The sequence below is a fragment of the Diorhabda carinulata genome, chromosome 2 (genome assembly GCF_026250575.1).
Source record: "Diorhabda carinulata isolate Delta chromosome 2, icDioCari1.1, whole genome shotgun sequence".
Lineage (NCBI taxonomy): Eukaryota > Metazoa > Arthropoda > Insecta > Coleoptera > Chrysomelidae > Diorhabda > Diorhabda carinulata.
This window is the reverse complement of record NC_079461.1, coordinates 9,787,515-9,814,928: the sequence shown is the minus strand read 5'-3', so window position 1 is coordinate 9,814,928 and position 27,414 is coordinate 9,787,515. Positions and strand designations below refer to the sequence as shown.

Here is a 27,414-nt window from a genome sequence, read left to right as displayed (position 1 = left end):
CAAGCCGAATTTCGTTTTTTATTCTTTTCAAAAGCCTAGATTGACGAAAACAAGTGTGAAGTATAGTACAAGGACTTATTACCCATATTGCTTTTTTTACATCTACTCTACAAGGATCATCAATCCATACTCCCGATGAAAACGTTCAACATGAATATAATAGAGAAAATTTTCGGTTTTTCGCACAGGAAATAATAAAACACTATGGTGCCACATACAAACCTTGCCAATCACTATCACACATTCCCCTGGCAGCACTTTCACACGAGGAAAAACTAGGTTAGAGGTGAAGAAATTGTGAGCTTCTAAACTCTTGGAATTCTTCATAGATTATTTGGTTGTAAAGTTCGTGCGGGAAACTAGGTACTTCAGTCTGTCTAATTCGGTGACGCGTGGCGTCTGGTCCTTATCTTCCTCCATATCTTCGTACTGCAGCTCAAAAGGTTCATAACCACACTCGACCTGAACTTTCTTCTGATAGTACTCATGGTTATGATGAGTCAATTTCTCTCTATATCCCCTCAAAAAAGCCATACTTCATCAAACAATAATCACTAGCATTGCTCCGGTATGTCCTCTCGTCGAAACGCATTAACAACATGGCCGACTTATGACGAGACTGAAGAATTAACTGCAAGTGAACAATTGTTTTACTGATTTTCGATTTAACTTGTTCTGGTAAATATAGTGAAACTGTTGTTCACTCATACAAAGGAAATGTTATCTCTAGGACGTTCCATTTGCAGTTAGAAGTCATTTAAATCCCTTTGTGCTCCTCTGCGAAAACTGTAACCCAAATTTTCTTCCTCGTTTTTTTACCATGATTATGTAAGAATAGCTTTATTTTCAACTACTGTTGCCGTTTGTGATCAACTGAAAAGCATTTATTTCAAAACTTGTCTTGATCAAATCATTTGAATAGTGTAAACGCCTTTTAATCCTTTGACAAGATATATAGGAGGTGTGGCTATTAAATAAAGAGACTGGTGATATAAAATATTTTATTTTATTATTATGTAGATTTATTTCTATTACCTTCTATATATACCCTTCCCCTATCGCAAAATCGGTCGAAACAGTGCAGGAAGTCTTTTTCTGTCAGTTTCTTCAAGATGCGCACCGCTTTCTCTTTCACATCTTTAACAGTTTCAAATATTGTTCCTTTTAATGCAGATTTTGCCTTAGAAAAGAGGTAGATATCGCACGGTGCAAGATCCGACCAAAGTCTGTCACTGGGATGATGTACTAGGCTAGAAACCTCTAGACGGACAGTGTGGAATAAGGCACCAGTTTTGCCTACACTTTTCGCATGTTAAATCGCACTAATACTTAGCCGAGAATCAGATCGACCAAAATCAGATCGACTTTTTCGATATTTCCATCTGTTTTTAACGTGGAAGGGCGACCTCAATGTGAATAAACTTCAACATCTTCCCGGCAATCTTAAAAACGTTTTAGCTACAAGAAAATACGTGGACGGGACAAACATTTATTGTCATAAAGTTTCAGTTACAGTTTTTACAAGTTTCATGTGAAATTTCACAACAATCCGTTGCTACACTTTTACGCCGATCATTTTACGGCAAAACAAAAAAACTGCACCTATACTAACAAGGCTACGGCTATACTGGTTTATCTACAGATAAGATAGATAACGTATTGAATAAGTAGGCATCAGGCTAAGCAGCTGACAGTCGCTAGTCTTTGGCGCATGCGTACTTTTCCCGTAGCAGCGCTAATCTCGTTACTTGATAGCCACACCTCTTACTCCCTGGAATATCTATTCCTTTGAGGATATTTTCATAATGTTCAATAAGGTTTACTAAAATATAAAATCGTGTTCTGCATATGCACTTATTCCGCAACTGCACATTTGAACTCATGGGACAGATAATCCGAATAAAGAAAAAGTTATATTAGGTACATCTTTATTCTCATAACATTCTATTACATTATCCAGTTAGTGCATGAAAGTGTTCAGAATATATAGTTACGGCCTTAAAAACCATTTAAGGTATCTCATATTTTCTTATTAAAATTTGTATCTCAATAATTAATACTTTCTTGTTACTCATATGGGAGTCTTGGAATGTAAGTGTTAAAAAATCCTATAATATAATCAAATTATTGCCATTTTTAGAGCAAAACTGCTACAAAAAAAATGTTAGTAAATTTGTCATTCATTAGAAATAACAAATTTTCATTTTCAAACAGATTTGGTTAGAAGTTCAGAATAGAATCTACAATTTCAGTTTTGAAATTGTTTAATAATAATACATCTGGTGGAAACTAATGACTAATTATAGTAATATATAGTAAAATCGTAATTTTTGAATAGTAGCTACATGATAAGATTGCTTCTTAATAAAAACGAATTTCTTAAATTCTTCCTATGGATAAATTTAATTACTTATAAATAAATTGTGAATAAAGTCTATTTATCAAAGAAAAATAGTAACCCAAAACAATGATCAGTACGCGATCATCACGTGAACATCCAGGGCGAAACGCGGCGAGGCATCATTATTGGTCCAAATCAGTGGCACTATAATATAACACAAATAGAAAGCCGTGTGAGAGGGATGAAGTACACGACGAACTGCATTGAGATTGTTTATATTTGTCTGTTTTCTTAAATATGTCTGACACGGAGACAAAAACAAATACAAGAAAATTATGATAAGACTATTCAGTTATTTCCAAAACGGCAACTATTTCGGGAGTATTTTCTTCGAATGTTCGAGGATGAAACCAAAATGTGTAATCATTGATGTAAAGGTTGAAACCCTTATTATGAATGTTGACGACAGCGGAAGCTCAATGTCATGTAATGTATTCGGTGTTTACAATTAGAGGCTATACATAATCTATCCAAACCTCACGTTTTCATTGTATAATTTTTTAATACTAATTGTGCATAATTATTTAAAATTTTTATCAATAATCTTTTCTATGAAATAGCAAATTATTTCTTAACTGCGTAGTGTGGCTTTGAGGTTTTGGTTTACTATTTTTCTTCGATAGACTTTTTAGTATTAATTTGCTTTGATGATTATACTATTGGTATTTTGATTTTCACATTGGGAAATTTTCGATTTCCAAAAAAAGGAATGTGCAATGTATAATATTTATCTATAATCTAAAATATCAAGTTTACTAATTGCTCGATTTATATATGGTTCCAATTTTTAGATGTAAGGCCAAAACTATATAGAATGATGATATAATAAACGCTTGTAAAGAAAATAATACAAAAGGCCAGTTTCGAAAGTTTATTAAATCGTAGAAATAAACTTTTTGGACATATTTTTTTTACTGACTTACCGATGGTATTAAGTGGGAAAAATAAAACAAAACTAAATTATATCATATTGAATTTTAGACTTAGTATGTAAGTTGAAATAATGATGAAAATTTCTGTAGAAAATTATGAGTTATCCAATTAAGGCAAAGGCAGTTCCTCGACAAAAACTAAAAATCATGAGATATAGGAGAGTTTTTTCTAAACTTCAACGATGAGAATTAATAGTATAAAGCCAGAATAACGTTATTAATTCAAATTTAACATAAAAAAGTTGTAGTGGACTTATGTACAATTCAATGAAATTATCTAGTTACTTCCTTGGAATGAGTCCCTATTCTGTATACTAAATCTATGTACGGATTCACCACCAGTAAGTTTTCGCGAGAATTCAGTTCTTTTGTATGTATCCGAAAACAATATAATCATTCAAAAACAAACTGATTTTAATTGTACATACCACCATAGTAGGGAATTTATTTCCTTGCCAACGTCAATTTGAACTCTATCAAGGATCGTCGGATATTACAGCGAAAGCAACATATATCAAAATATAATAAGTTAATCTATGGCTACTGAAAGAAGTGAAATTGATATGAGACTATACTCAATTTGCTCCAAAATCTTAATAACTGTTGGTTTTTAAGATCTGAACGTTATAAAAAAGGTAAAATTCTCTATACAGTAGAACCTCACTAATCCGACGTCGGATGGTTCGACTCCCCGCTTAGTCCGACCATACGGCCGCCGCTACAATCAGCTCAGCATTGCCGATGACTCATCGTCCGCGATATGGATCAGTAGGCAACTGATTGTTAATAGGTGCGGTAGTCTGTACAGTTTCAACATAAAATAACTTGTTTCTAAGTCGATATAATTGTTATTGTGCACGCAATTGTTTTATTAATTAGTGACAGTGTTCTGCTATGGCATCAAAGAAACGTATGCATGCGACGCTGTCTTTAGCGGAGAAACTGAAAGTGCTTGAAAGGTTAGATAAAGGCTAGCCTCTTCAACCGGTTGCAAGTGAGTTAGGAGTTGCGATGACAACTGTTAAAGATTTGGAGAAAAATAGGAAAATTCTTGGAAGTCATTCAGTGACTATCGATGAGGAGAAAGGACTGAAAATGCGCAAGACTTTGAAGAATTCTAAAAGTGAAATTTTAAACAACGTCTTGTGGGTGTTGTATGAGCGGGAAAGAAGAAAAGGAACTCCACTGTCTGGACCCATTATAAAAGAAAAGGCACTGGTTTTGTATAAAAAGTTAGGTGGAGACAATGAAAATGAAAAGTTTACAGCAAGTAATAGCTGGCTACATTGGTGGAAAAAACGACAAGGCATTCGAAATGTAATTATTTCCGGCGGGAATCTGTCCGTTTACCTAACAGCTGCTAATGATTTTGTTCCAAAATTTCAAAACTTGGTTGAAGAGCTTAAGCTAACATGCCTAATCCAATCCATGGACCAAGGGTCATTGAGTGGCTGAAGATGCGATATCGTCGAAAATACATTGGATCAATATTAGAGAGGACGGCAGCAGCTTGTTTCAAGCGATGAAATCAATAAATATAAAAGATGCCATATATGCAATTACTGAAGCTTGGGAAGAAATGCCGATATCAACGCTTGAAAAATCTTGGTGCAAGCTGTGGCCAAAAATGAATTAAAATAAAGATGAAACATTGAACGAAATGAGTGGAGAGAATCAATATGGAACATCCTGTGCAACAAATGACGAAAGTCAAGACGTAGACTCAAACAATTTTGAATGATTTGCCAACTTAACAATCGGATGTTGAACCCAGTGACGTAAGTGATCGGATCAGTACAGCTGACGTTGACTGCACAAAGGAAGAATTAACTGACGACCAAATCAATGACTCTCCAACCTCTCCGCAACCGATAGGAACGAGGGCGATGATGACAACGAAGACAATGAACCTATGGCTAAACATGCATTTGATACAGTCTTTCAGTACTTCTAACAAAGCTCGGCGTCTACCCCTATGGATAGTCAGTGTTGAAATTTAAACCATTGTTAACCTATTGGTGCAAGTGGTCATAAGTCGCCTTATTTAATGGTTGTTTTATTAAATTAATATGCCCAAAATAAAGTTTATTTCTAAACATTTCTGTTTACTGATCTACATATGGATGAGATACTTCCATCAAACCATGCATGAACTATTAATGAAGCGCACTACTATTGTTTAAATGTTTAAGGCGATAGCAAAGAAAAATTCTCCAAAAATATAAGCACACATTGTGGTTATCTTCCACTAGAGGTATCACCGATTAATAAAAAAAGATGTACATGTATAAATACACTAATTGAATTATTATGAGTAATATAAAACTTATCTCTTAAAATTTAAATAATATTTATAACTCAATAAATTAAGATATTAACATTTTTTTACAGGGAGCTTCAAACATAGCAGAGATACACTCACCAATATTTATATACGGGGTGATACATTAAAACAATATTTGTCGCCAGGTATCTGCTTATCATGAGAGAAATTTTTAGTTTTTCGAGTGAAATCATGAAGTGGAAATATCTTGTAATTAAGTAAAATTTGTTTCTAAGCTTAATACAACACAGAAATCTCAAATAATAAAAATTATGAAAAATTTTATATAAAAATCTGCAAACAACGTTAACCTTACAAATACTATTTATAAATTCATTAGAAAATGCGAATGTTTTTGATGCTAATTAAATCAAAATGATTTCACACAAATACCTTATTAGGTATATGTTTTTTATCGTTTTCTAAAAGTAAATGCATTATTTATAAAAAATATGCTGTAATTTCAAGAAGCACTGAGGTAGATTAGTTTTTAAAAAATTATCTAATACCATCTACAAATAACGTCACACGTTGTTTGAGGTATTACTGTAGTTACGATTGTTACTAATTTTTATCACCAAGTGATTGCACCAATTTCCTTTTATTATTCAAATTATTAGATCCCATTTTAATTTATATCAAATTTATAAAAAAGAATTAAGACTGCTGATATTAGTAGTAAATATATCAACAAGAGAACTTTTCTGTTTAATAAATATCAAAAAATGGAATTTATTATAAATTTCAAAATAAATAAGGAATATAAACCCCTTATGGCAGTGATTATTTGGCCGCTGTTTAGTAACACTTTGTTTTTATTTCTTGAAAAATATCCATTTGATAAATGTATATTATATAAAAATAATTGTTTTCAATAAATCACCCAGTATATTGCAGGATTACCAAAAATTCGGCACAATTTTTAAGTACCTTACCATTTATAAACTTATCCTCTTTTCGGTGTTAAGCTGCCAGATATCTGCTATTTTAGAAACGTACCGTATGATTGAAATATATTAAAATCTTTTCATTACTTAAAATGTTTCTAGTTTCATTACGAGTTGCAAGTTATGTCACCTATAGAAAATTTTTATAATTTATAGAAATGAAAAAATTCTAATTATTCCAAATTTAAGTTTGTTTTCAACATAAAAAACACTGACTTAAAAAAGAATGAGCAAATTAGGGACATTAATAGGCAATGATATTCCAACAGTTTAGTAGTTATCGATTAATATGTATCAAAATGTTCTAATTGTAACCAAAAAGAAATATACAGAATTGTAGAATTTTAGGGAACATATAAATATCCATATAAAATCTTTAACACAGACTCAATCACAATCTACCAGTATACTATCACAATATATATTTTGATAAGGACTGAAGTAGGTCAAAACTTCAAATTTGTACCTTATTTTTTTTTAAAAGAAATTTAAAATCAAGAAAAATATATTATAATAAACTCAACATTTAGGAGGCAGAGAGAATTTTTTTAATCTATAATTCAACAAATGCTTGTCTTGCATAAATATGAGAAAACAAATTGTTTGGGGATCATCAGACTTATCTCCAGTTGATTTTTTATTCTAAGGAGGTATTGAAAACAAAATGATCATCAATAAATAATCCAACCTGAACAGTGCGTATAATAAATTTGGATAATGTTTAGTTGTAAGAGGTGTCTACATAAGATTATATTTTGTTGAATATTGTTGACTGTTTTCAATTTCTATTTTGTAAATTATCAATAAGTTTATTTTTGAATATTTATTTATTCGTTGCCTGAAACATTTTCAAATTTATTGGTGAGCATAGTAATTAATAAAAGTGCGTGTTTAAATTTATCTCACTCATAACACTTGCTCTGTCATAACTTTGGGAAATCAACTGATCAGGATTTCTACATACATAATTTAATGCTTCTTCTATGCACATCGTCATATTCATTAATTTTTACTAAAAGTCCAAAATTGTTCAATGGGGCTAGTGTTTGGTAAAGTACAACCATTTGGACCTTATTGGCAATATCACTTGTTTTATCACTTAGAATAGACACAAATTTTGATGCAATTTGTTTTAAATGTGCCTGACACATGGAAACCATAATTCTCTTAAATAATTTTGATGTATCTTTAAATATTTTGCTGCAAAGGATCCCTCAGTGCTAAATTCAGTGTGGCAGAAAAATTCAAATTTCTTTAAATATACCAGAGTTCAGGGAATCTTCTTGTTCATCATGTCCATAGATAGCAAAGCTCAAAAGCATCACTAAATTTTTGGATTTTAGATATTATTCTTTACTTGGTCGTTATAAGTTAAATCCTAATTTAGCAGATAAATGATAAATATCTAATGCCAAAGTTAGTCCTTTCTGATGCCTCGTCGCTTCCAAATAATAAACATCTAAATCAATGAAGGCTATTACTCACATCACACCCACAAAGCCATCATGTTTTTTCATAAGTTTCCATTTATATTCACGACTTTCGTGTTTAGTTACATTCGTAATTGGTTTCGAAAACTTTTTTATCAAGATTTTTACCTCCAAAAGAAAGAAAAGTTGTCTTCAAATATTGCACGTTAATATTGGCCGTTAAATAATCGTTCTATAAATAAAAAAAAAACTTAATGGCAGAACAGAATTTAATTTTTTCTACAAGACCTAACAATTTTTTTCAAGTTATTATTTGTTATAGATTTTCTGACAAATAAAATTTTAATGAATTGAGTTTAAAAAATTAAAGTACTCAATTGAGAATACAGTTAAGTTTTTTATAATTTATAGCGACGTTTTACTGAAATTCAGACTGATAGGTTGGAATTAATTTAGTTAAATATTTTACAATGGTATTCTTATGCTCCGCAAGAAATTGTCCGCTACTATGTTAAGTGAAATTGTACACTATACACAGCTGCATTGTTCTAATATGCTCCAATATAATTTCTATAGTTCATTAAATAAAACTAGAGAAGAAACCCAAACCATTCACATTATTACTACGTTGATAAAATTTTTAGTGAGTAAGATTATTTTAGAAAGCATTTTAGATTGTATTAATTGAGAACTAATAAAAAAACTTCATGATAACAATAAATGAGGTTATTTAAACATTTAGACATTTGTAAATACAATTTTAGTCAATTATTTTATCAAAAGTATTTCATTCTTAATTTAAGCGCATTCACAACTTAGTTTACTCTAATCAATAACAAAGCAAGTGTTTATTACTTTAAAGTCAAATATTTCCTTGAATTTGTGTGTATTTTTAAACTTGAGTAACTAAATTAAATTTAAGCACAATCATCCTTTCATTTATTAACCCTTTAAATGCACACATATCCACATTTGCATAAAATTTAAAAGTTTGGTAAAATGTAGTTGATGTATCGATTTGCTTGAAAATTAATCAAGAATATATTCCGGCAATTGTATATATTATTACTATTAATTTTACATGATTGTATAATGCAGTGTTAAATAAAATTACAATGAGGTAATTAAATTGTAATAAATGCACATAAATTGGTAGCTATTTTATTAATTTTCAAATGTTTTTATATGAGCTCAAACAATTTTTCAATTTAAAGCATTCATTTATAAAATTTATTTTTCCAAATAAAGTTTCCCTGAGTATATATTTATGTATTCCACTGCTTATCGAAACAAATAAATACTTATATATCAGAACAATAATTTAAAACAAAATAAGTAGAAACATATTTTCAACTCTTAAAAATTGGGGATGAAAATTTTATATGGTGAAGTATTACTCATTATAATAAAGAATTATATAATATAGCAGAAAACGTCATTGTTGAAATTATTGTCCTTCCTAGAATATAATTTCGAATGGTGTTTCAGGTCGAGGACTCAAAATAAAGTCAAATATAAATCAACTCACTCTGACCAGAATAGTACTTGATGGTAATAGTTAGAATAATTCAAACAATTTTTACCATTCATGCTTTTGTTAATATTTGAAGAGTTTGAAAGTATTCATTCACTGATAGATGTATATTAATAGGAGAATTATCTCTTCATGCAGGATATGTATTTTATCTTTTGACTGATGTCTAATAATTTAAAAAGGTATGTTGTTTGCACAGGTTTTTACTTATACATGTATGTATTGGTTTCTTTAAATAACTTTTTCATTGTTCTTCTGTTTTTTACAACAATGTTCTTATTTGTTAATGTTATACAGTGTGTCCTTTTCATTTATATATACATGTATAGATATTTATATAGTTACACTATCTGGTTATTGTTTTACTTTTAATTTCACAATGTTTTGTTTACTTGTTTATCTTCATCAACGTTTGAGTTATAATGTACCATATATTTTAGCCTTGATAAAGATCAAATAAAAGATCGAAACGTTGGCATTTTAAAAAAACTCTTAGACAGTTTTATTTTGGGTCCTCAACCCACAACACCGTTCGAAATGACATAGCAGAAAACAAAATGACAAATGGAAGATTACATGACAAAAGATGAATATGTGGCTAAAAAAGTATTTTATCCAGATTTAGTTAAGATTCTCAGTAGTACTTGAAAATTTTCATTTTTAAAATATGCATCTAAGAGTTCTCATTGCTTAAAATACTAGAAAATGTAAGGTAAGCCTCAATCAAGGTAAGTTAAACCAGAATTCTCCTATCCATAATAAGATACCATCAATACGGTTTGTGACATAGAAACTTTAATTGTTCTCCTATTTTTTTAAAATCATTTGCAGATTTTTTTGAGTTCATATAAAAACATCAACAGAACAGGAAGTATCTTCAAATATAAAATTTAACCAAAAAATAATTTTTTGGTTATAAAGTTGTCAAAATTCTGAGATTAGAAAAAGTTTTATCAAAAATCTCTTAGATGTTAGGTTTGTTCCAACCTGCTAGTCTGGACCATTCTTGAAACAGTTATTGGATTAAATGATATTTTCTGCGAAATCTCCGGCTATGCACGGTTCTCGCTATAAACCAAGTCAAAGGTTTACAAACAATACCTGAGTCGATTGGAACACAAATCAGAACCGTTGGAGCATTTAATCTCTATTGTGCAGAATCGTCACTGTACCAATGATGGTTTTTTGATGGGTTGGAACAAATCTGTTGAAACTGTAGTGGAATACAAAAGAAACAGATTTTTTGTCACAAAATACTCAGAAATACTTTGAATTGACCTTTATGATTAAATTAAAAGTATGAGAACGGCCAAAGGAATAAAATCGCTTGGATCACTTCAAGGGAGTTGTGTATTAAAAAGGGCATTGAAGAATTTTTTCCATTTTAATAATCTGCAATTATTGAATGCACACAAATCTATATTGTGTACTAATGCCTTTGATTGTTCACCAAAAATACCTGATCTCTCTCAGTTTAAAACGAAGGAGAGAAGATTTTAAAAAAATATTTTGAAATTGTTTGAAAGCAATACCAGAGTATTGGCATCAGATATTTTTGGAGTAAAAAATTTATGTAAAAATTCAACAAATTCTGTGAAATGAGACAAGCCACATCAAGAGCAGTATGTTATCATTGCTTGAAGATGTCACTTGAATGTCAGTGTCAGTAACTAGGCAATCAAGCACAAAAGTGGATAATTTGATTCTGATATACGAATGTATATAACATAAAGTTCAACATGCACATCCACCATCAGGATCTTTAAGTTCACTGGGAGTATCTTTCAGTACAACTTCTTGCATATCTTCTGGTGGTTTATTTTCTGTTGAATCCATACCTAAGATATAAAAATATGATATCACTGATTAACACATAATTTATTTTCATTGTCATATCCCCAATTATTATACTGTATTATATTTTGTAGTCTATTATAAATTCAATATCGACAAAAACTGGACTGAATACCAAATAATAGAAAAAGTTATGACTTGAACAATAAACATCATATAGTTATCCTTCAGTTGTTTCCTCAATTTTCTATTCACACGCACAATAATACACACAGAGAAGAAGTACCCGAGCAAATGAAAGCATTTGTCAACAACAATAAAACAGTTCATTCATAATTTTTATACAAATATAATCATTTGTGTAATAGAGCATAGAATAAGTTACAAAAATCACTAACCTGGTAAAGCAGCAGCAACCCTTCTAAAAAGTTGTTTAACATTGTAGCCTGCTTTTGCACTAGTTTCTATGAACATTACATTTAATTCTTTTGCTTTCCGCTCTCCTTCTTCACTATTAACTTGTCGTTTATCAGATAAATCAGTTTTATTACCAACAAGCATTATAATAACATCACTACCTCTCTCTGTTCTAACATCATCAATCCATTTTGAAGTTTGATGAAATGAATTGGCATTAGTAATGTCATAGACCACTACAGCTACAGTTGAGTCTCTTATGTAAGAAGGAATCAACGATCTGAATCTTTCTTGTCCAGCAGTGTCCCATAGTTGCAGCCTTACTGTTCTGTCTTCTAGGTACATTGTCTTTGAAAGAAAATCTATGCCAATTGTTGCTTGGTAGGTGTTGTCAAAGCTGTCATACATGAATCTTGTTATAAGAGAGGTTTTACCAACGCTTTGTTCACCTAGAAAGACTAGTTTGAATTTGCGAAGTGGATTTCCAAAATCTCCAGAAGTCGACATTATTTTTATTTGGTACTTCTTTTTTGTATTTAATCACTAGAATACTTTGTATTTGATGCTTATGAGTTACTGAAACAACAAATCACTATTATTAACTGTTAGGTGAGACAAAGTTGATATATAATTTTCGAAACATATTTATTAATAATAATGACAATTCACATAATCTGGGAAACTTTCATAGATAATGTAAGAAGCATGTAAAAAAAACATCAATGAAAATAAATTTAAATTAATAGTACCAGAATTTTGTAAGGGATAGGAAAATTGGAATAGATGTAATTGTAGCAATTTTCAAAAAAAGATACTTTTCTCTTTAGTGTTACTTGAAGAACCACATGCCTTTTTTGTTAAATGAGTCCAAATTAATTATACACACTGTATACATTCAAAATGATCTTTAAGATATTTGATGAACAGGCTGTTTGGTAATATTGAAAAGTACCTAAAATGATTGCTTATACTTTTTGAGTGATTGGATTATTTGTTAAAATCCGCAGATAAAAGTATGACCTACTATCATATATTTTATCAGATTATATTTCTGAAATTCTATATAAATGACTTATTTACTAATGAGTAGGTTAATGCAATTATTATGAATTATTACTTGAATGTTTTTATTGAAATGTTATGAGAAAATACTTATGTATACTGATATGTATGGCTTATTATTGATATAAATGAGGATTATAAGAAGCAGAGTCTCATTTATTATGATATTAAATTTCAATTAGAAATATGTGTACTAAAATTTAAATAACCTAACCATGCTTGACTGATATTTTTAACTATTATGAATATATAGGAATAGAAAGAATTAATTCTAAAATGAATAGAATTGTAAATGATTACCAAAAATAAGATAAATCCAAATATTACAGCTAATTTCAAGAAAAAAAATAAATGTATAACCATGGTTTCTAATTACTACTGAGGGTATGACTCAATAATTTACTTCATCAAAATGAAATTGATTTGAACAAAATTCTTTGAGCAATTCTTATATAACATTGTGATCTATGATTTGAAGATATGTAATGGGATTAGTAACATACTTGCTTATTCATATAATCTATTTGAGCAATGGTATTGTGTTTCAAACAGGATATGGTGACGTTACTGCAGTTTATAATACCTATTAAATTATCTGGATTTGATTGATTTTGGGTTTCAGAAATTCAAAAAAATTTTTCCTCTACCCAATGAACACATATAAAAAATCAGACAGTATCTTTCCGCACATACTTTAGTTATTTTGCAGATAAAATCTTGTGAAATACACTGTAAAATCTAGGGATACTGCCTCTAAATTCAAAGAAGAGTAAAAAATCAATTATTGTACTTTAAAACAGAAGTAATAATAGGCAAATGTGTACTGTACATTATTTTTCATTTTTTTATCCTGTTCTATATCATTAAATTTATGGTGTTATTTGTATGTCTAGTGAGAGGTTTTTTTGTTAATGTTTATTATGGATACCTAGTATATATTGCTAGACAAATTAATACAGCCCAATGCATTATTCCAAATTTCCATTGCCAAGACAATGAAACAGGCAATGTAGCTGTAGGGGTAGTGTTAAAATCCATGTTTTTACCATTGAACTTCAACAAGACTATAAATAGAAGTGTCCACTAATACAGTCTGTCATAGCTGCATGAGAGCAGCCCGTGTGTCAGATACCATCTAAGAGCTTCTCCATGTAAGAAAATCGAGGGGTTTTCTTAATATGGGCTATTCAGTGATGAATATCAATTTGGAATTTAACCAGGTTCAATGGGATTAGTATTTGTAAAGAATCAGGTCAAACTTATCATTTAGCAGCTGCCCCTTATCACAACTGTGCAATCATAGTTTGGTGGACTTAAATGGTTTGATAGCAAATATGTCTTATCATCCTACAATCAATTGTCATTCCATAAGCAACAGCTGTAGGTCTTGGCTCCTTGTATATGTAGGCTAAAAGGATAATGCTTATCTACAAATTTCCAGACCAGTAAAGGGCTTCTTAGATGAGCATGGTATTGATGTTTTGCAATAGCTGGTACAATCTCTGGATATCAATCCCATAAAACATGTACATATTGGATATGTTCCAGTGAATAAAGTGAAATATGACAAGACCTAGAAGTAATTAGCAAAATCTATTTATAGCTCTCACAGACGACTGTAATGCTATTCCTCAAGCAGATATAGAAAACTTAATTTTTAATATGCCACACAGATGTCTCACGCTGTTTTGAATGATCGAATTCCAAAAATCAAGTGTTTTTTTTTGTAAATTTAAAACTAGAATTTCATTGTTTTTATTTGCATATTATAATTTTCCTTTGATGTGGATAAAAGTGGGTAGATTGTAATTTTTACACGGCACAACTACTAAACTGGGTTAATAACAGTAATTCAATATAATACTACTTACATTAAAACATTGATTTGGAAGAGATTTTTCAATAAAAGATTTTGTGACTGGGTTTATTTAATTAGCTTTAAAATTAATGTTATCGTGTTTTAACAATAATTAGATTCATACTTGATATAGAAAATGCAAGAGTTTCCAAATTTAGACAATGACGTGTAAAATAAAAATGTGAAAATTGCATTATAATCAATAGTTATCTGTTAATGTAACAATTAAATTCATTAATTTCAGTTAATGTAACGTAATTTTATGAATATTAATAATACTCACTTTCATATAAAATTCTCTCCAACTAGAGGAACATACACCAATGTCTAAATTTTTAACACTAGCTCTTATTGCATATTTTGGTTTATACCAGTTTTTAATAATTAACTTGTTAATATCACTTAAACAATGTTCGACAATTAAATAATCTTATATAAACGAAATTAACAAATTGTTAAAATATCCATTTCGTTGGCAAGAAAATATGAATGTCCTATGTCAATCACAATCTAATCGAATAATCCGATTTTTTGCCATGATAGGCAATTTCTCTTGTTGTGAAGCTTAATATGAAACATATAATTTTATATATTGATCGATTTCTGACAGATATATATGTATCTAGATTTTGATAAGACGCATTTTTCCATAACGTCAATTACTTTTTAATAGTGCATATCCAAAATATTGTCGAATAATGTACCTACAACAATCTGTCATTTTCCTGAATATTTTCGAACGAGTTTCATAAGGGGCGTGGCTTTCAGTGTGGGTGGAAATCACAGAGCAAATTATGGTCTCTGCAGTGACAAATAGATAATATGTCATGTTTGTATTGCAAACCAGAATTTCTATTTCTATGCTTGATTGGGTGTGAAACACTTGTGTGATGGGTAATCTATGGCTTTGTTATTTTTGATGTGGAACAGTTAACTATCCAATAGTAAACATAATAGAATTCCTAAGGAGAGGTTTTTCTGGGATGAACTTACAGAACAATTTGGAAATCAAATTAGTAAAGTTTTATAATAAATTGATTTATAATTATAATTCGCTTATCCCTAAATAAGTAGATATAACTAACTTTTTAGATGGTTTAAAAGCGAAAAACATGTATAATACAAGGATTTATGTTTCAATCTTATTTTTATTTTTAGGTGAGATAAGCTATATTTTCTGTATTATAACAATTGAGTTTTTAAATTTTTCAGCTGTTCCCATATGCACTGGATACAACTGTTCTATTCCTCCTATTTTAAGAGGGGCTTGGTTTTCTTGGGAATTAGGAAGAAACACCCTAACAGAATTAGATGCCACATCTATGACAAACAGAGGAACATGCGTGGATATTAAAAGTGAATTTCATGTAAATTACACTTTAGTTTTTCGGAAAGAATCTTGTTTCACTTGTGTTAAGTTTCTTGTTAGGACAGTAAATGTTTTGGAAAAAATTGAAAGTAAGATTCTGTTCTAAAATCTGTTTTTTTTTTAAATACAATTTCATTATTTTTCAGCATCATGCATCAATCTTCCCGACCATGAAGCTACAGTTGAAAGAGTCTGTAAAAATCTTGATCTTTATCAACAGTTGATTACTCTATTTTCTGAAAATCCAATAGCTGTGAATTGTCGTTCTTCATTGGAGGGTGTTTGGAATTTTGCATACCAAAATCGTTTCAAATTTACAGGGGAATGTTACAATCCAGAAGCACATATAAGATCATGTCAAACTCCAGGTTCTCAATTTTTGATAACTAATCAGAAATTCAATATTACTTATAAAAAATGTGAAGGTATGACCGGAACATTTGATGGAGGTAAGTATATTAAATTTTATAAATTTTATGTTATGAATCATCTTAAATGTTCAAGTGAAACTATTAAAAAGTTCATTTTTAGTTGTTGAATATGGATGCTTAGGAGATTGGTTTGTTGGAAAAAATCACTTCTTCGCTGTTGTAAATACCAAAGAATCCCGAAAAGATGAAAAGTATAGGTGTTTCCTCAAAAATAGAGATGATGACTTGTACATTGGTGTCTCCATTACTGCTGAATGTAATACCTTAAAAACTGTTGAAAAAAGTCCCGAAAGGCTACATATTAAACCAGGTATCTGTTTTTCCTTGAAAACCAAAATATAATCTATAAAGGGTACAAAAGGATACAATAAATTCATAAGAAATAAAGTTTTGCTGAAAGTAATTTAATATTTTTAGTATAAGTACTTATCAGAATAATTACAATTCTGATAGAGTAAAGTAACTTATGATTCGAGTTTCAGCCTTCGATGTGTCAAAGCATAGAGAACTGGAATTTTTTTTATTATTTTTCTCATACTTCCAGGGATGGACTCTATCAGGAACCACCCTCAAATTTAGGGACATAATCTCTCCTATTTCTCTATTATTAATATATGACTAAAAATTTTTCATCCGAAAATTTCCATTTTTTTTTCTTGCATTGGTGCTCTAAAAATTATTTGAGATGTATTTACTTAAATAAACTACTTATTTAAATCAATGAATTGTCATTCAAAAATCTCATGTTCCCCTATTACTTGTTTTGATACTGATTGATTTTGAAACTAGTATAATTACAAAAAAGTGGCAATCCAGTTGATTAGCTAGTGTATGTTAATATGCCCATGTTACAAAAAATATTTCCTAATTCAGTACATATGACTAACAACAAAATCTATTTTATCATTTTAGTTAAATCTGAAATAGTAGAACCTGGATGTAGACTACCTCAGAATTTCTCTGGAGAATGGATAAACACTGCAAATATTGATGCTGACATTTTTATCAATGAAACTCACATCATTGAAACTTGGTATCCTGATGAAGGAAGATACAGAAGAACCATTTATGTCTGTAGAGAACAGAGAGATACAAGAGTTATGATGGCACGATTAACAGTTGATGGATGGTAATAAACACTAATTTTCTCAAGCTAGTGATTGTCAAATATTAAATTAAAATTTACTCCCAATCCATCATTCCTCAATTGACTACACTTATGAGCAAAAAAATCGATTCGGGCGACACCCATGTAATAGCAAATCACTCTTAAAAACAATACAAAATTGTATTTTTATTAGTAAAATCTTTAAACTAATGGAATTAGCTTCAAAATTAAAATATTGTTATATTTCTTGATTTCATATTTCAACAATATGTGATGATCTCCAACCACTCTTTTTAATCTTGTTTACAATAGTGCTAATTAGGGGTAAATGTCTCTTATAAAAGTTTGTTTACCTGACCCACTACTATCAGAATCAAACATTAACCAATACACATCTGCATTAAAAACAAACAAGGATTCTACCTGAAATGGATACAAGTGATAAAGCTGTTAAAGGTTCAACCTATTGCTACAAAGACACCGAACTTGAACCAGTCTATTATTTTCAGAAGTTTCATCAAAGACGCAGTCCTGGAAGAAAAAGGTGCTTATTCAAAAGATGTCAGCATATCGCGTAGAAATTGGACCCTCGCTGGTCTTCAGAGAAACACGAGGAGTGGCTGGACATTCAGAAGAAGACTTATGCCAAAAAGGCCAGCTACTGGCTCCAAATTAACCCCAACTCACCAAGCAGCCCGTCTACGATTTTTCATATAACTGGTTAATTGGACTGATGAACAATGGGGATCCTTTCTCTACTCAGACGAAAGCAGAGTGTGCTTGCATGGTAGCGATAAAAGAGGACAAGACTAGAGTGGACCTGGAGAAAGATTCGCGCAGTGTGGCATTTGGAGGAGGTTCTTGGATGGTTTTGTGGGCATTTCAACAGAAGCAAAACCGAGTTTGTTTTCATTGAAACTGATGGTGTAGCGGCGAACTATACATAGAAGAAATTTTAGAGAATCATGTCGTTCCCTTTGCCAGTTGCATAAGCAAAAACTTCATCCTAATGTAGGACAATGCCTGTCCACATACTGCACGTTCCATACGGCAATATGTACAGGATTACGAAATTACTGCTATCGATTGCCAGCGCGTATCGAGCATTAATGGGATAAACTTGAGAGAAAAGTTTTGGTTATAAATCCTGTACTAATGACAAAATTGGACCTCAAAACGGCAATCACTGAAGGATAGGATAGTATCAAACAAGATCCAAAAAAGAAAACTTATTTGATCCATGAAAAAGCGTCTGGAAGTTGTTATTAGAACCAGGGGAGGGAACACTAAATATTGTTTGATTTTTTTCTTTATTTTCAAAAGTAACAATAACATCATAGACCAATCAATAAAAAGCTAAGACTAATTGCTCTAAAATGTTAAAATCAGAAGAGAATAGAAGCTATAGATTTTTTCTAGAGTTTTTGACTGCGAGGGTGCGACTTGAGGTAATTTTTTTTGCTCACTAGTGTAGCATTTTGAGAAAAAACGACATCTAGAATTTCATTCTGTTTTGTTGTTTTACACAATTATGAGTGTCTAAAAATGAACCTAAATTGCAGCTAGCACTTTAAAAGTAAAAAAAAAAGTTCCTAATTTTAATAATTCAACATAATATCCAAAATGTAACAATTTGATGTTATCAGTTTGAAAAAAGATAAGAAAATAAGATGTGAAAGTTTTTATTTGTCTTAAATATTTTGAAACATTTCAGCCAAAAGGATTTCATTTGTTTTGATTTTGTACCCCAACACCACAATATAATCCGTTATAGAAGAGGAATAGCAGTGATTAAAGATGATTTCAGTACAGTATGCTCGTGGGTTCAGTTCCAGAATAAAGCTAAATGGAAGTATGACCTATATTTAAAGAAAAATCCCACACCTATTAAATGTCCGGTGGCTGGCAAATTCAATTTTACACAAAAAGGAGATGTGCCCTTTGAAACAAGGTCAGTATCATTTGAATAGTTACTATATATTACTGTTAAGAATATTACATGGTTGAGGCAGAAGAAGATATCTCTAAAAACTAGGGAGACACCCACTAAATACCTTATGTCTTTTTCTCAAATTTCTTCAGTTCTTTGTCATTTTGTAAAGGCAAAGTACTAATAAGATAACTATAAAGATATCAGATTTCTTGAGAAGTATAATTATTTTTTAATTGATATCCAATTCAGTTCCATGGATCAGTATCTAAACTCTTCTACTAGAATTTTGAAAATAGTTACGCCAATCAAAAAGCTGAAAGTTTAAGATTGATTGATTGATTGCACACCTACAGTGTTAATTTCAACCATTTAACTTGCTTATAGAATAGTACCTAGTACTACTAGCATAAAACTTTCATATTGATAATGCTATAATGTGCAGTGAACAATTTATAAAAGGCTATATAGATCTTTAAGATTTATTGTCAACTCTATCAAAACTCTTCTCTTCATCTACAACTCGCCTTCCAGTTCCAGAGCTCCAGAATATGTGAAGAATTTAATAAGTTTATTCCTACAAGTTTCTTGTCAGGAGTATTTTTTTTATACTTGGAAATAACAGGGCATTATAGAACTAAAGTCAAAGAATCTGCTTGAATTTCTGCTAGAGTCTATTCTCATAAGGTGCTTCTTGACACTTAGGACCCTTGAAAGATGCAGTTTGTTTTTGCTTTGATCTGAATACTTTTTGGCTACAGCAGTGTCAAAGTTTCTAAAAAGCTTTTTGGAGCAATCCAGCACGGGAAGTGATTCTCTCCACAGAAAGGTGTTTATGCTCTGGGGAATATGTTGGTCTCTTCATTTCCTTCGATTCCTGTATGACCAAGAACCCAGATAATATAGATCCATTAATGGATATTTAGTACTATACCCAAATACTTCATTACAAACACATGTGGTGGTTTTTGATATTCTAAGAGGTTAATAATAAATAACTTGCTTGAAATATACATAGAAGATGTTTTCTTCTATATTTCTTGTTACATAACTTCCACCAGTTTCATTTATTTTTATGTCAGTGGTTTTGTGCTGCATTTCTTCAAGGTATTTTTACCCTATTCATATATAAGAATGTGTATAACCATTTTCACTTTTTCTTTCTTCAAACTTTTCCAGACTCTTTAGGGCTTTTATTTATTATTTTATATTTGCATATTGACACATTTATCTATAATTTCTTGTATATTTATCTCTACCAACATGTTATTCATAGGGAGTATTCGATTTTTATAACATTTTTTTTAAATTCCTGTATTGAACACAATCCATTGTCTGCATTCTTGAAAACAAAAAAAAAAGTACAAGTTCTAGCACCAGTTCTAACGAGATACTTGTTACAACCATAACATTTTATTGCATGTACTTTTCAATCTCGATTACATAAATATTTTTTGACATGATTTTGTGTATTTCATCATAAAAAGAAGTACAAATTTCTAATTTTATTTTATGTTATAGAATTTTGGGTGGTGTAACATTGAGCCCCCGTCCAAATATCTATTGTAAACAGAATATATCCGATTTTTCTGTTTGTGATACAGAACAAAAAGAAATAGCGATTGACGAAAACTATTGCTTATCTGTAGATCATTTGGGCAGGCCAGTTGATATTTACAGTGAGTTTTTATATATTTTACTTCAATTTGAAAATTATGTGCATTCTTGAGAAAAATTTTTTTAGATAAACTATGTCAAATTCATCAGCATGTAGTCAAACAAACCTTATGTTTTAAGCCACTTAATGTTTACATAATCACATGTTTACTTAAAACTTTCTAATATACCAAATTAAAAATGAATATTTCCGTTTTTCAAACCATCATAAAATATTTTAGGTGATCCGGATTACAGAATGAAATGTATTGGCTTTTGGAAGGAAAATTTGAAATCATATTTAGTTACATATGATGAACTCGATCCATTTTCCAAGTATCGTTGTTGGGTATATCAAAGAGCAGATTTAAATAGGGTTTTAATGTCTCAAGGTGAGTAGAAATGATAAATAGAAATATACAATATTGATTTCTCATAATACTTTCCAATTGAATCAATTTACTATTTGGTTGAATATTTTATTAAAGAACCTAAGGTTTTTTTATTGGCTAATTTTGTTGCTGCCAAATATTTCTACCTCATGTAAACTTTTGTTAAAGATAATAATTCAAATTTACTATAATGCTGGAAATAGTTTATTTTTAAATAATTTTGTGTTGATGAAAACTGTTAAGTTTTCAAAATGATGCAGCTATTTTGTTGATTGATGACATTCAAGTTGCACTTTAATCTGTGTTCAGAATATTAAGAAAGTTGCAAGATGGGAAGCGATTTTTGCGACTTAAGCGCTAAAACAATTATTTTTAACATCTGCTTTGCTTCGTTAAGATTTTCTGTTGCATTATTAACAAGAAATAAGCAATGATACGATAGGGAGACATTTAGTGAGATCTATTTTAGGCTAAAAGTGCTTACAACTGGACCTCGATTAACCCCAGTCTACCAAAGAGCGTTATTATCGTTTTCTGAAGATAATTAGATTGAGAATATAATGAAATGAAATCCAGATTTTGCATATTTGGCAATGATAGAAGTGTTCAGAGGACAAGAAACTTACTACTAACCAAGATATACATATGACATATTAGAACAGGAGTGGACAAATATTTCCAAGCGCCGGCCATAATGAGATTTTCGAAATGTCTACCCAAAAAATTGTTTTGACAGAAATACTAGAAGTGTCATTTTAAATCCTTAGGACAAAGAAATTTGAAAGTTAATATAGATAATGGAAATAATAAATTGCCTTGGTTACTTACATGCGAATAATTTGTGCCATGTATAGTATGTATGTAACTTTTTAATGAAGTCAATAGACTAGAAATACTAATATAAAATCCAGTTTTTCAAGTGATTATTATATTTGCAAAAAACAAACATTCAAGATTTAAAGAATATTCTCAACGGGCCGGATAGAGTAAGCAAAAGGGCCAATCCGACCCACGGACCGGCTTTTGCCCACCCCTGTATTAGAAGCTCAAGTCAGACCTTTTTTCTCTTTGTCAATAAATAATTTTCTCTTCATTCCTTACAATTCTAGACAAATTGTAAAAATTTTTTAAAATTACCTTAAAGCAATCTAAATCCAAGCAATGGTATGGCCAGCTAACAGACCATTAGAGTCGCTTCATTGAATCTGCCTCACAGTTTACATGCGTTATCTCTTTAACTCATTGAAATATGGTGTTCTTGGCCAACATGAAGACATCGATTTAAACTTGCCCAGTGGCTATTAAGTTGTAATCTATATCAGAGAAGAAAATACATGCAATTAAAATAAATCCTTCAATTTTTTCTTAGATCTAGTTTTGTTGAATATGTTTTCTACAATATTGATTGAAATTAAACAATTTTATTTTTATTAACTTTTAATTCTACCTTAATATAGTAATTGTTTGCTCAAATTCAGTTTTTTTTTAGTCTAAAAAAATTATATTGTACATTAAAGGCTCAAGATTCTATTTTCCTTATATGCATTTTATTTTCAGCAATTGGACCTTTTTGCGATTTAAATCAAGATGTTTATTCATGGAATTATACACAAGGCGCTTCAGTAGCTTTGGAAATGCAGGAGTATGAAAGAGAACGTAAGTAGAAATATGTAAATATCCCAATGCATAACATTTTTGTAGAATATTTCCTTAATCAATAGCTGTTTAAGAATCATGTAAAAATGTTAACTTAGTTTCTCTCTGCGTTGAGGTAATTTTTACTGTTCACACTTTATTCAACGGGTCGAAGCGTCTGTTCTTATTGTAAAAAAAAACTAATTTTAAATCAGAAGAGGCCTAAAATCAACACGATTTGGAGATATGGACATATCAAAAGGTCTAAGAAATAAGAAATTGAAGAAATTTACATAGATATCGATATCGACACCAATTGTTAAGTATGAAAATAGATCAGAGTATATTCAATTCATGTGAATATGAATATCCAGTATTATATAATAATTTGATGTAACAAATCTGAATTTTTTAAAAAGCCGTGATGGTTGTGAGGTGAGATTTTAAATTGGTGCCACTGTTAAAATTTGCAATGTGCTGTGTTATTAATTGGATGGAATGGGTTGTAACTGCTTGCATTGCTTAATGTGTTAAAGACATGGCGAAAAGAAATTGCACCAACTTACGACCCAAGAATTTGCTAACACTATAAAATGTAATATTATATAACTTAAAATTGTACGCTTATCTTTATGTTATCTGTTAAAAAATATTTTTTCAGTTTCTGTCTAGCTCTAGTAGTAAAAACCCCTTTTTTGTAATTAAAATATAAGTTTCTTTTTAAAAACGAATTTCAATTTTTCAAATATGTATCTAGCAATTCTTTTTTTACTAGTATTTGGGGTCTAGCAGTGACGAGTTTGAAGTTGTTCTAACTTGTTTGCTATTTGCTTTACTGAGTTTAGAACTTGAACAATTCATTTAAATTAAGTTTTGATTTAAATTAAGGAATTTGGTTATGACTTAAGGCAAAAATTCAGAGTTCTCAATAGACAATCAGTGACACACTTAGTCACAAAAAGCCATTAAATTAAAGTCTAACATTAGTGTCATAGTAATTTTTTCATTGTGAAATGCAAAGTGCACTCAAAGAGGAGTAACTGAATATTTCGATTGGAAGAGGTTTTGTATCATTCATGAAACGGTATGTAAATAAATAAACAAAGCTTTTTATACAAAGCTTTATGGCATTAATCTCGGCCAAAAGGCTTCCAATCTAACATTTCTGATATGAGAAGGCTAAGAGGTTTCCAGTTATGGATTCAATGTCTTGGATTAGTAGCAAAGAGTAGAATTTTGAAAGTTGAATTAAAATATTTTTTTTATTTCTCAATTCACCGTATTTTTTCTTAAACATCATAGAATGGTTTTTAATTTTGTAAATCAAAGGAATTTGTTTAAATGTGTACTAAATTGCATTTCTTACTGTAACCAATTTGTACTTATGTCTCTTAGCTTTTGATTCTTCCTCTAAAGTCTAAATGGATTTCATTTTTTTATTTCATGTCTTGAATATATTAGAAACAACCGATACATACATATGATTTATTCAGCCATTTTATATATGTATATAATAATAAATGTATATAATCAGATATTTTTTTGTTTATAGGTGACCAGTGCCCCATGTACTTTGACGATGGTTCAAATCCTTGGTTACATACTGACACCGAAATCCAAGTTTTCAACTTTGGATATTTTAGAAGTAACTCAAACTCATTGAAAATGAATTTGCCCGCGCTATTCTTTTCAGTTTATTTCTCTCTAATTATAAGATACTCTTAATCTAGAGCATATTTGAAAATAGTTATTCAATGTTAAGTGACAAAAGTAAAATGTAAATTTATTATATATCTTGAATATATGTGCTTAAAATGATACTTACTTTTTAAATATGCTCTAGTTACTTTTATTATTATTTTACTAGAGATTAAATATCATGAAAGTGCCTAAAACTAATTGTTAGGTAAATATGTATACTTTTGATACTAAAAAAATTATACTTAATAAGAGTAACAAAGTGACAAACAAATGACACTTAGATAAAGTCTAAATAGATTTACATGATACAATTATTGCAGTAAAACTTTTATCTACACCTACGCTTCTTTCCATTTGGATCCATCTCCACCTCCTTTATCTTTTTATGTCATCATTCCACCACATTTGAAGTCTTCCATGGTTTATGTTTTGTTCCCAAGGTGTCTGTTGAAGTATTTGACTATTCGATATGGTGCCGTATTTTGTGGTCACTCTGCTATCGATCTCTTAACTTCTTAACGATCATTTGCGCACTTTAACTTTTATGAGGTTCCAAGTTTTGAATCAATAGGGAAGGACTGATAGGACACAATCAATAAAAACGTTTTCAGTGGTATACTCCAATATAATTATTTTTATCCTCTATATTTTCTATTCTACTTAAAATAATTATAACAGGTATGTGGGAATAACTGAAAAAGTTTTTAATTTTTTATCTTGTTTTGGGATCAGTAATATTTTGGCCAGTAACTTTTAAATAAAATAGTTTTGAACGTGTACTTGTAATAGATTTTGCAGTTGTTACTATGAATCGTCCGTCTCCTTATGGTTCTCATAAATAAGGAAATTGCATAAAACAATATGGTTGGTAAAAAAAATTTTTTTTTTCGTTTTTCTTATACCCTTTCATTTATTTCATGCAATATCTCATTAAGTTTATGTCCCTAGTAAGTATTTTCATTTTAATTCTTTAATTTATAGCTAATATAATAAAGTTATTTATTGCTTATAGATCTTGCAGTTACCATAAATATTGCCATACAATGCACAGATAAGACGGTGAACATACTTCTTTTTCCCTTTTTGTATCGTATTATTGTTTCTTTAACTGATTTTACCATCTTGTATATTATCCTTTTCCTTCTTGAATTTTCCTATGTGCCGTGTTTCTAAAACCACGGTCTAGACTTTAATGAAGTTTGTGTAAGCATCGTAATTTGTTATCCTTTTTTCAATACAGGTATTACATTTTTTCTTAGTGTTTCGGAATCTTTTGTCTTTTCCATGTATCTTTACATATTTCCCACAGTCATTTACTTCTTTCTTTAGTGTCTGTTTTATCATTTATGAAATTATTTCACCCACTGAAGGCTTTTCAATTTAATTTTTGTTTGTAACTAACCAAATGGCTTATTTTAACAAATTAATGAATAAGGAATCCAATTCCACTCTGCTATGAAATAATCCTTTGGCTGCGTGGTAATATTGTAAATCTGCTTATACTTTGTAATCAGGCATATTGTAAAACTTAAATATTACATGTTGGAACTAATTTTATGGATAAAAATTATGGAAAAGTATATTAAGTACTTCGCTTGTCCAAGAATGCCAATATCTGTACAAATAAGTAACAAAAGTGAAATATTTGTCACTTGAAATGTTTGAATCTAAAATTTAGATATGGTTATTTATGATGTGTGTTGAAAGTGATGTTTTATTTTTGTGAGTGAAAAAGTTTATGAATTGACTTGAGCGAATTGAACTATTCCACAAATACAATAAAATCACTTTTAACACAAATATTCTATATTTTTTGTATAACTGCTCTATTAGGCTATCTAAGAAAACAGCCGATCTACGTCAAAGTAGCGGCCGTGGGGTAAGAATTGATTGTCTCGTATAGTGAAAGTTTTTTTGTTTCATGATGTTAAGAGGACTCCATATTTTTTAGATATGTTTTAGTGAAACTAATACTGCTTGAACTGTTTTTTTTTTCAAATTAGTAGTACGCTGTAGCAATTTACAAAATTTAGCACACTTGTACTAATTTAGTGCTTGAATTACAGGAGTTTTTTGACATTAATTTCTGCTGTTATATTCAAACATGTGTAGGGTGTAAAGTGATAACCCAATGGCAGCTGAAACATACTAGGACAAACTTTGCTTTAGGTGGAGTTAACCCATTTTCATTTGATGTAAAAAACTTCATTCAGAATCCTATTAATTTTCAATTAGTTTCCAATATACTTACGATTCATATTATATTTATCGCTTGCCTACACTGAGCACGACACTGGATAGTGAAAAAGAACCGACAAAGCCACTTTTTGAACGGAAATTTCGCACTTCTGTTAGTAACCTTTTTTAAGAAGCAATTTCGTAATAAAACTTGAAATAATAAGGTATAAAATCGATCAATTAAGTTCACAAACCACACAAAATTTTATGACCAAAAAGGTATGTTTACCCCACGGTCGCTGATTTTGACAATTCG

At 30.1% G+C, this 27,414-nt stretch overlaps 2 protein-coding genes across 3 annotated transcripts; one reads left to right on the top strand and one right to left on the bottom strand.

The window, feature by feature from the left end:
* Window positions 1–1,911: 1,911 nt before the first annotated feature.
* Window positions 1,912–27,414, bottom strand: LOC130903477 (ras-related protein Rab6). 2 transcript variants are annotated; one of them, XM_057815593.1, is made up of 4 exons: window positions 27,172–27,414; window positions 22,722–22,897; window positions 11,760–12,354; window positions 1,912–11,405 (listed from the first exon to the last, which is right to left on the bottom strand). In XM_057815593.1, the coding sequence occupies exons 3-4, from the start codon at window positions 12,283–12,285 to the stop codon at window positions 11,302–11,304; spliced, it is 630 nt and encodes a 209-aa protein (XP_057671576.1). In that variant the 5' UTR covers window positions 12,286–12,354; window positions 22,722–22,897; window positions 27,172–27,414; the 3' UTR covers window positions 1,912–11,301. The 2 variants fall into 2 exon arrangements, with proteins under 2 accessions (XP_057671576.1, XP_057671574.1); XM_057815591.1 differs by lacking the exons at window positions 22,722–22,897; window positions 27,172–27,414 and adding an exon at window positions 14,982–15,372.
* On the top strand, window positions 15,546–27,180 carry LOC130903476 (uncharacterized). The gene is made up of 11 exons (XM_057815590.1): window positions 15,546–15,856; window positions 15,911–16,156; window positions 16,214–16,516; window positions 16,599–16,808; window positions 17,411–17,627; window positions 19,321–19,557; window positions 21,058–21,215; window positions 21,435–21,584; window positions 23,142–23,240; window positions 24,772–24,926; window positions 25,062–27,180. The coding sequence occupies exons 1-11, from the start codon at window positions 15,811–15,813 to the stop codon at window positions 25,110–25,112; spliced, it is 1,872 nt and encodes a 623-aa protein (XP_057671573.1). The 5' UTR covers window positions 15,546–15,810; the 3' UTR covers window positions 25,113–27,180.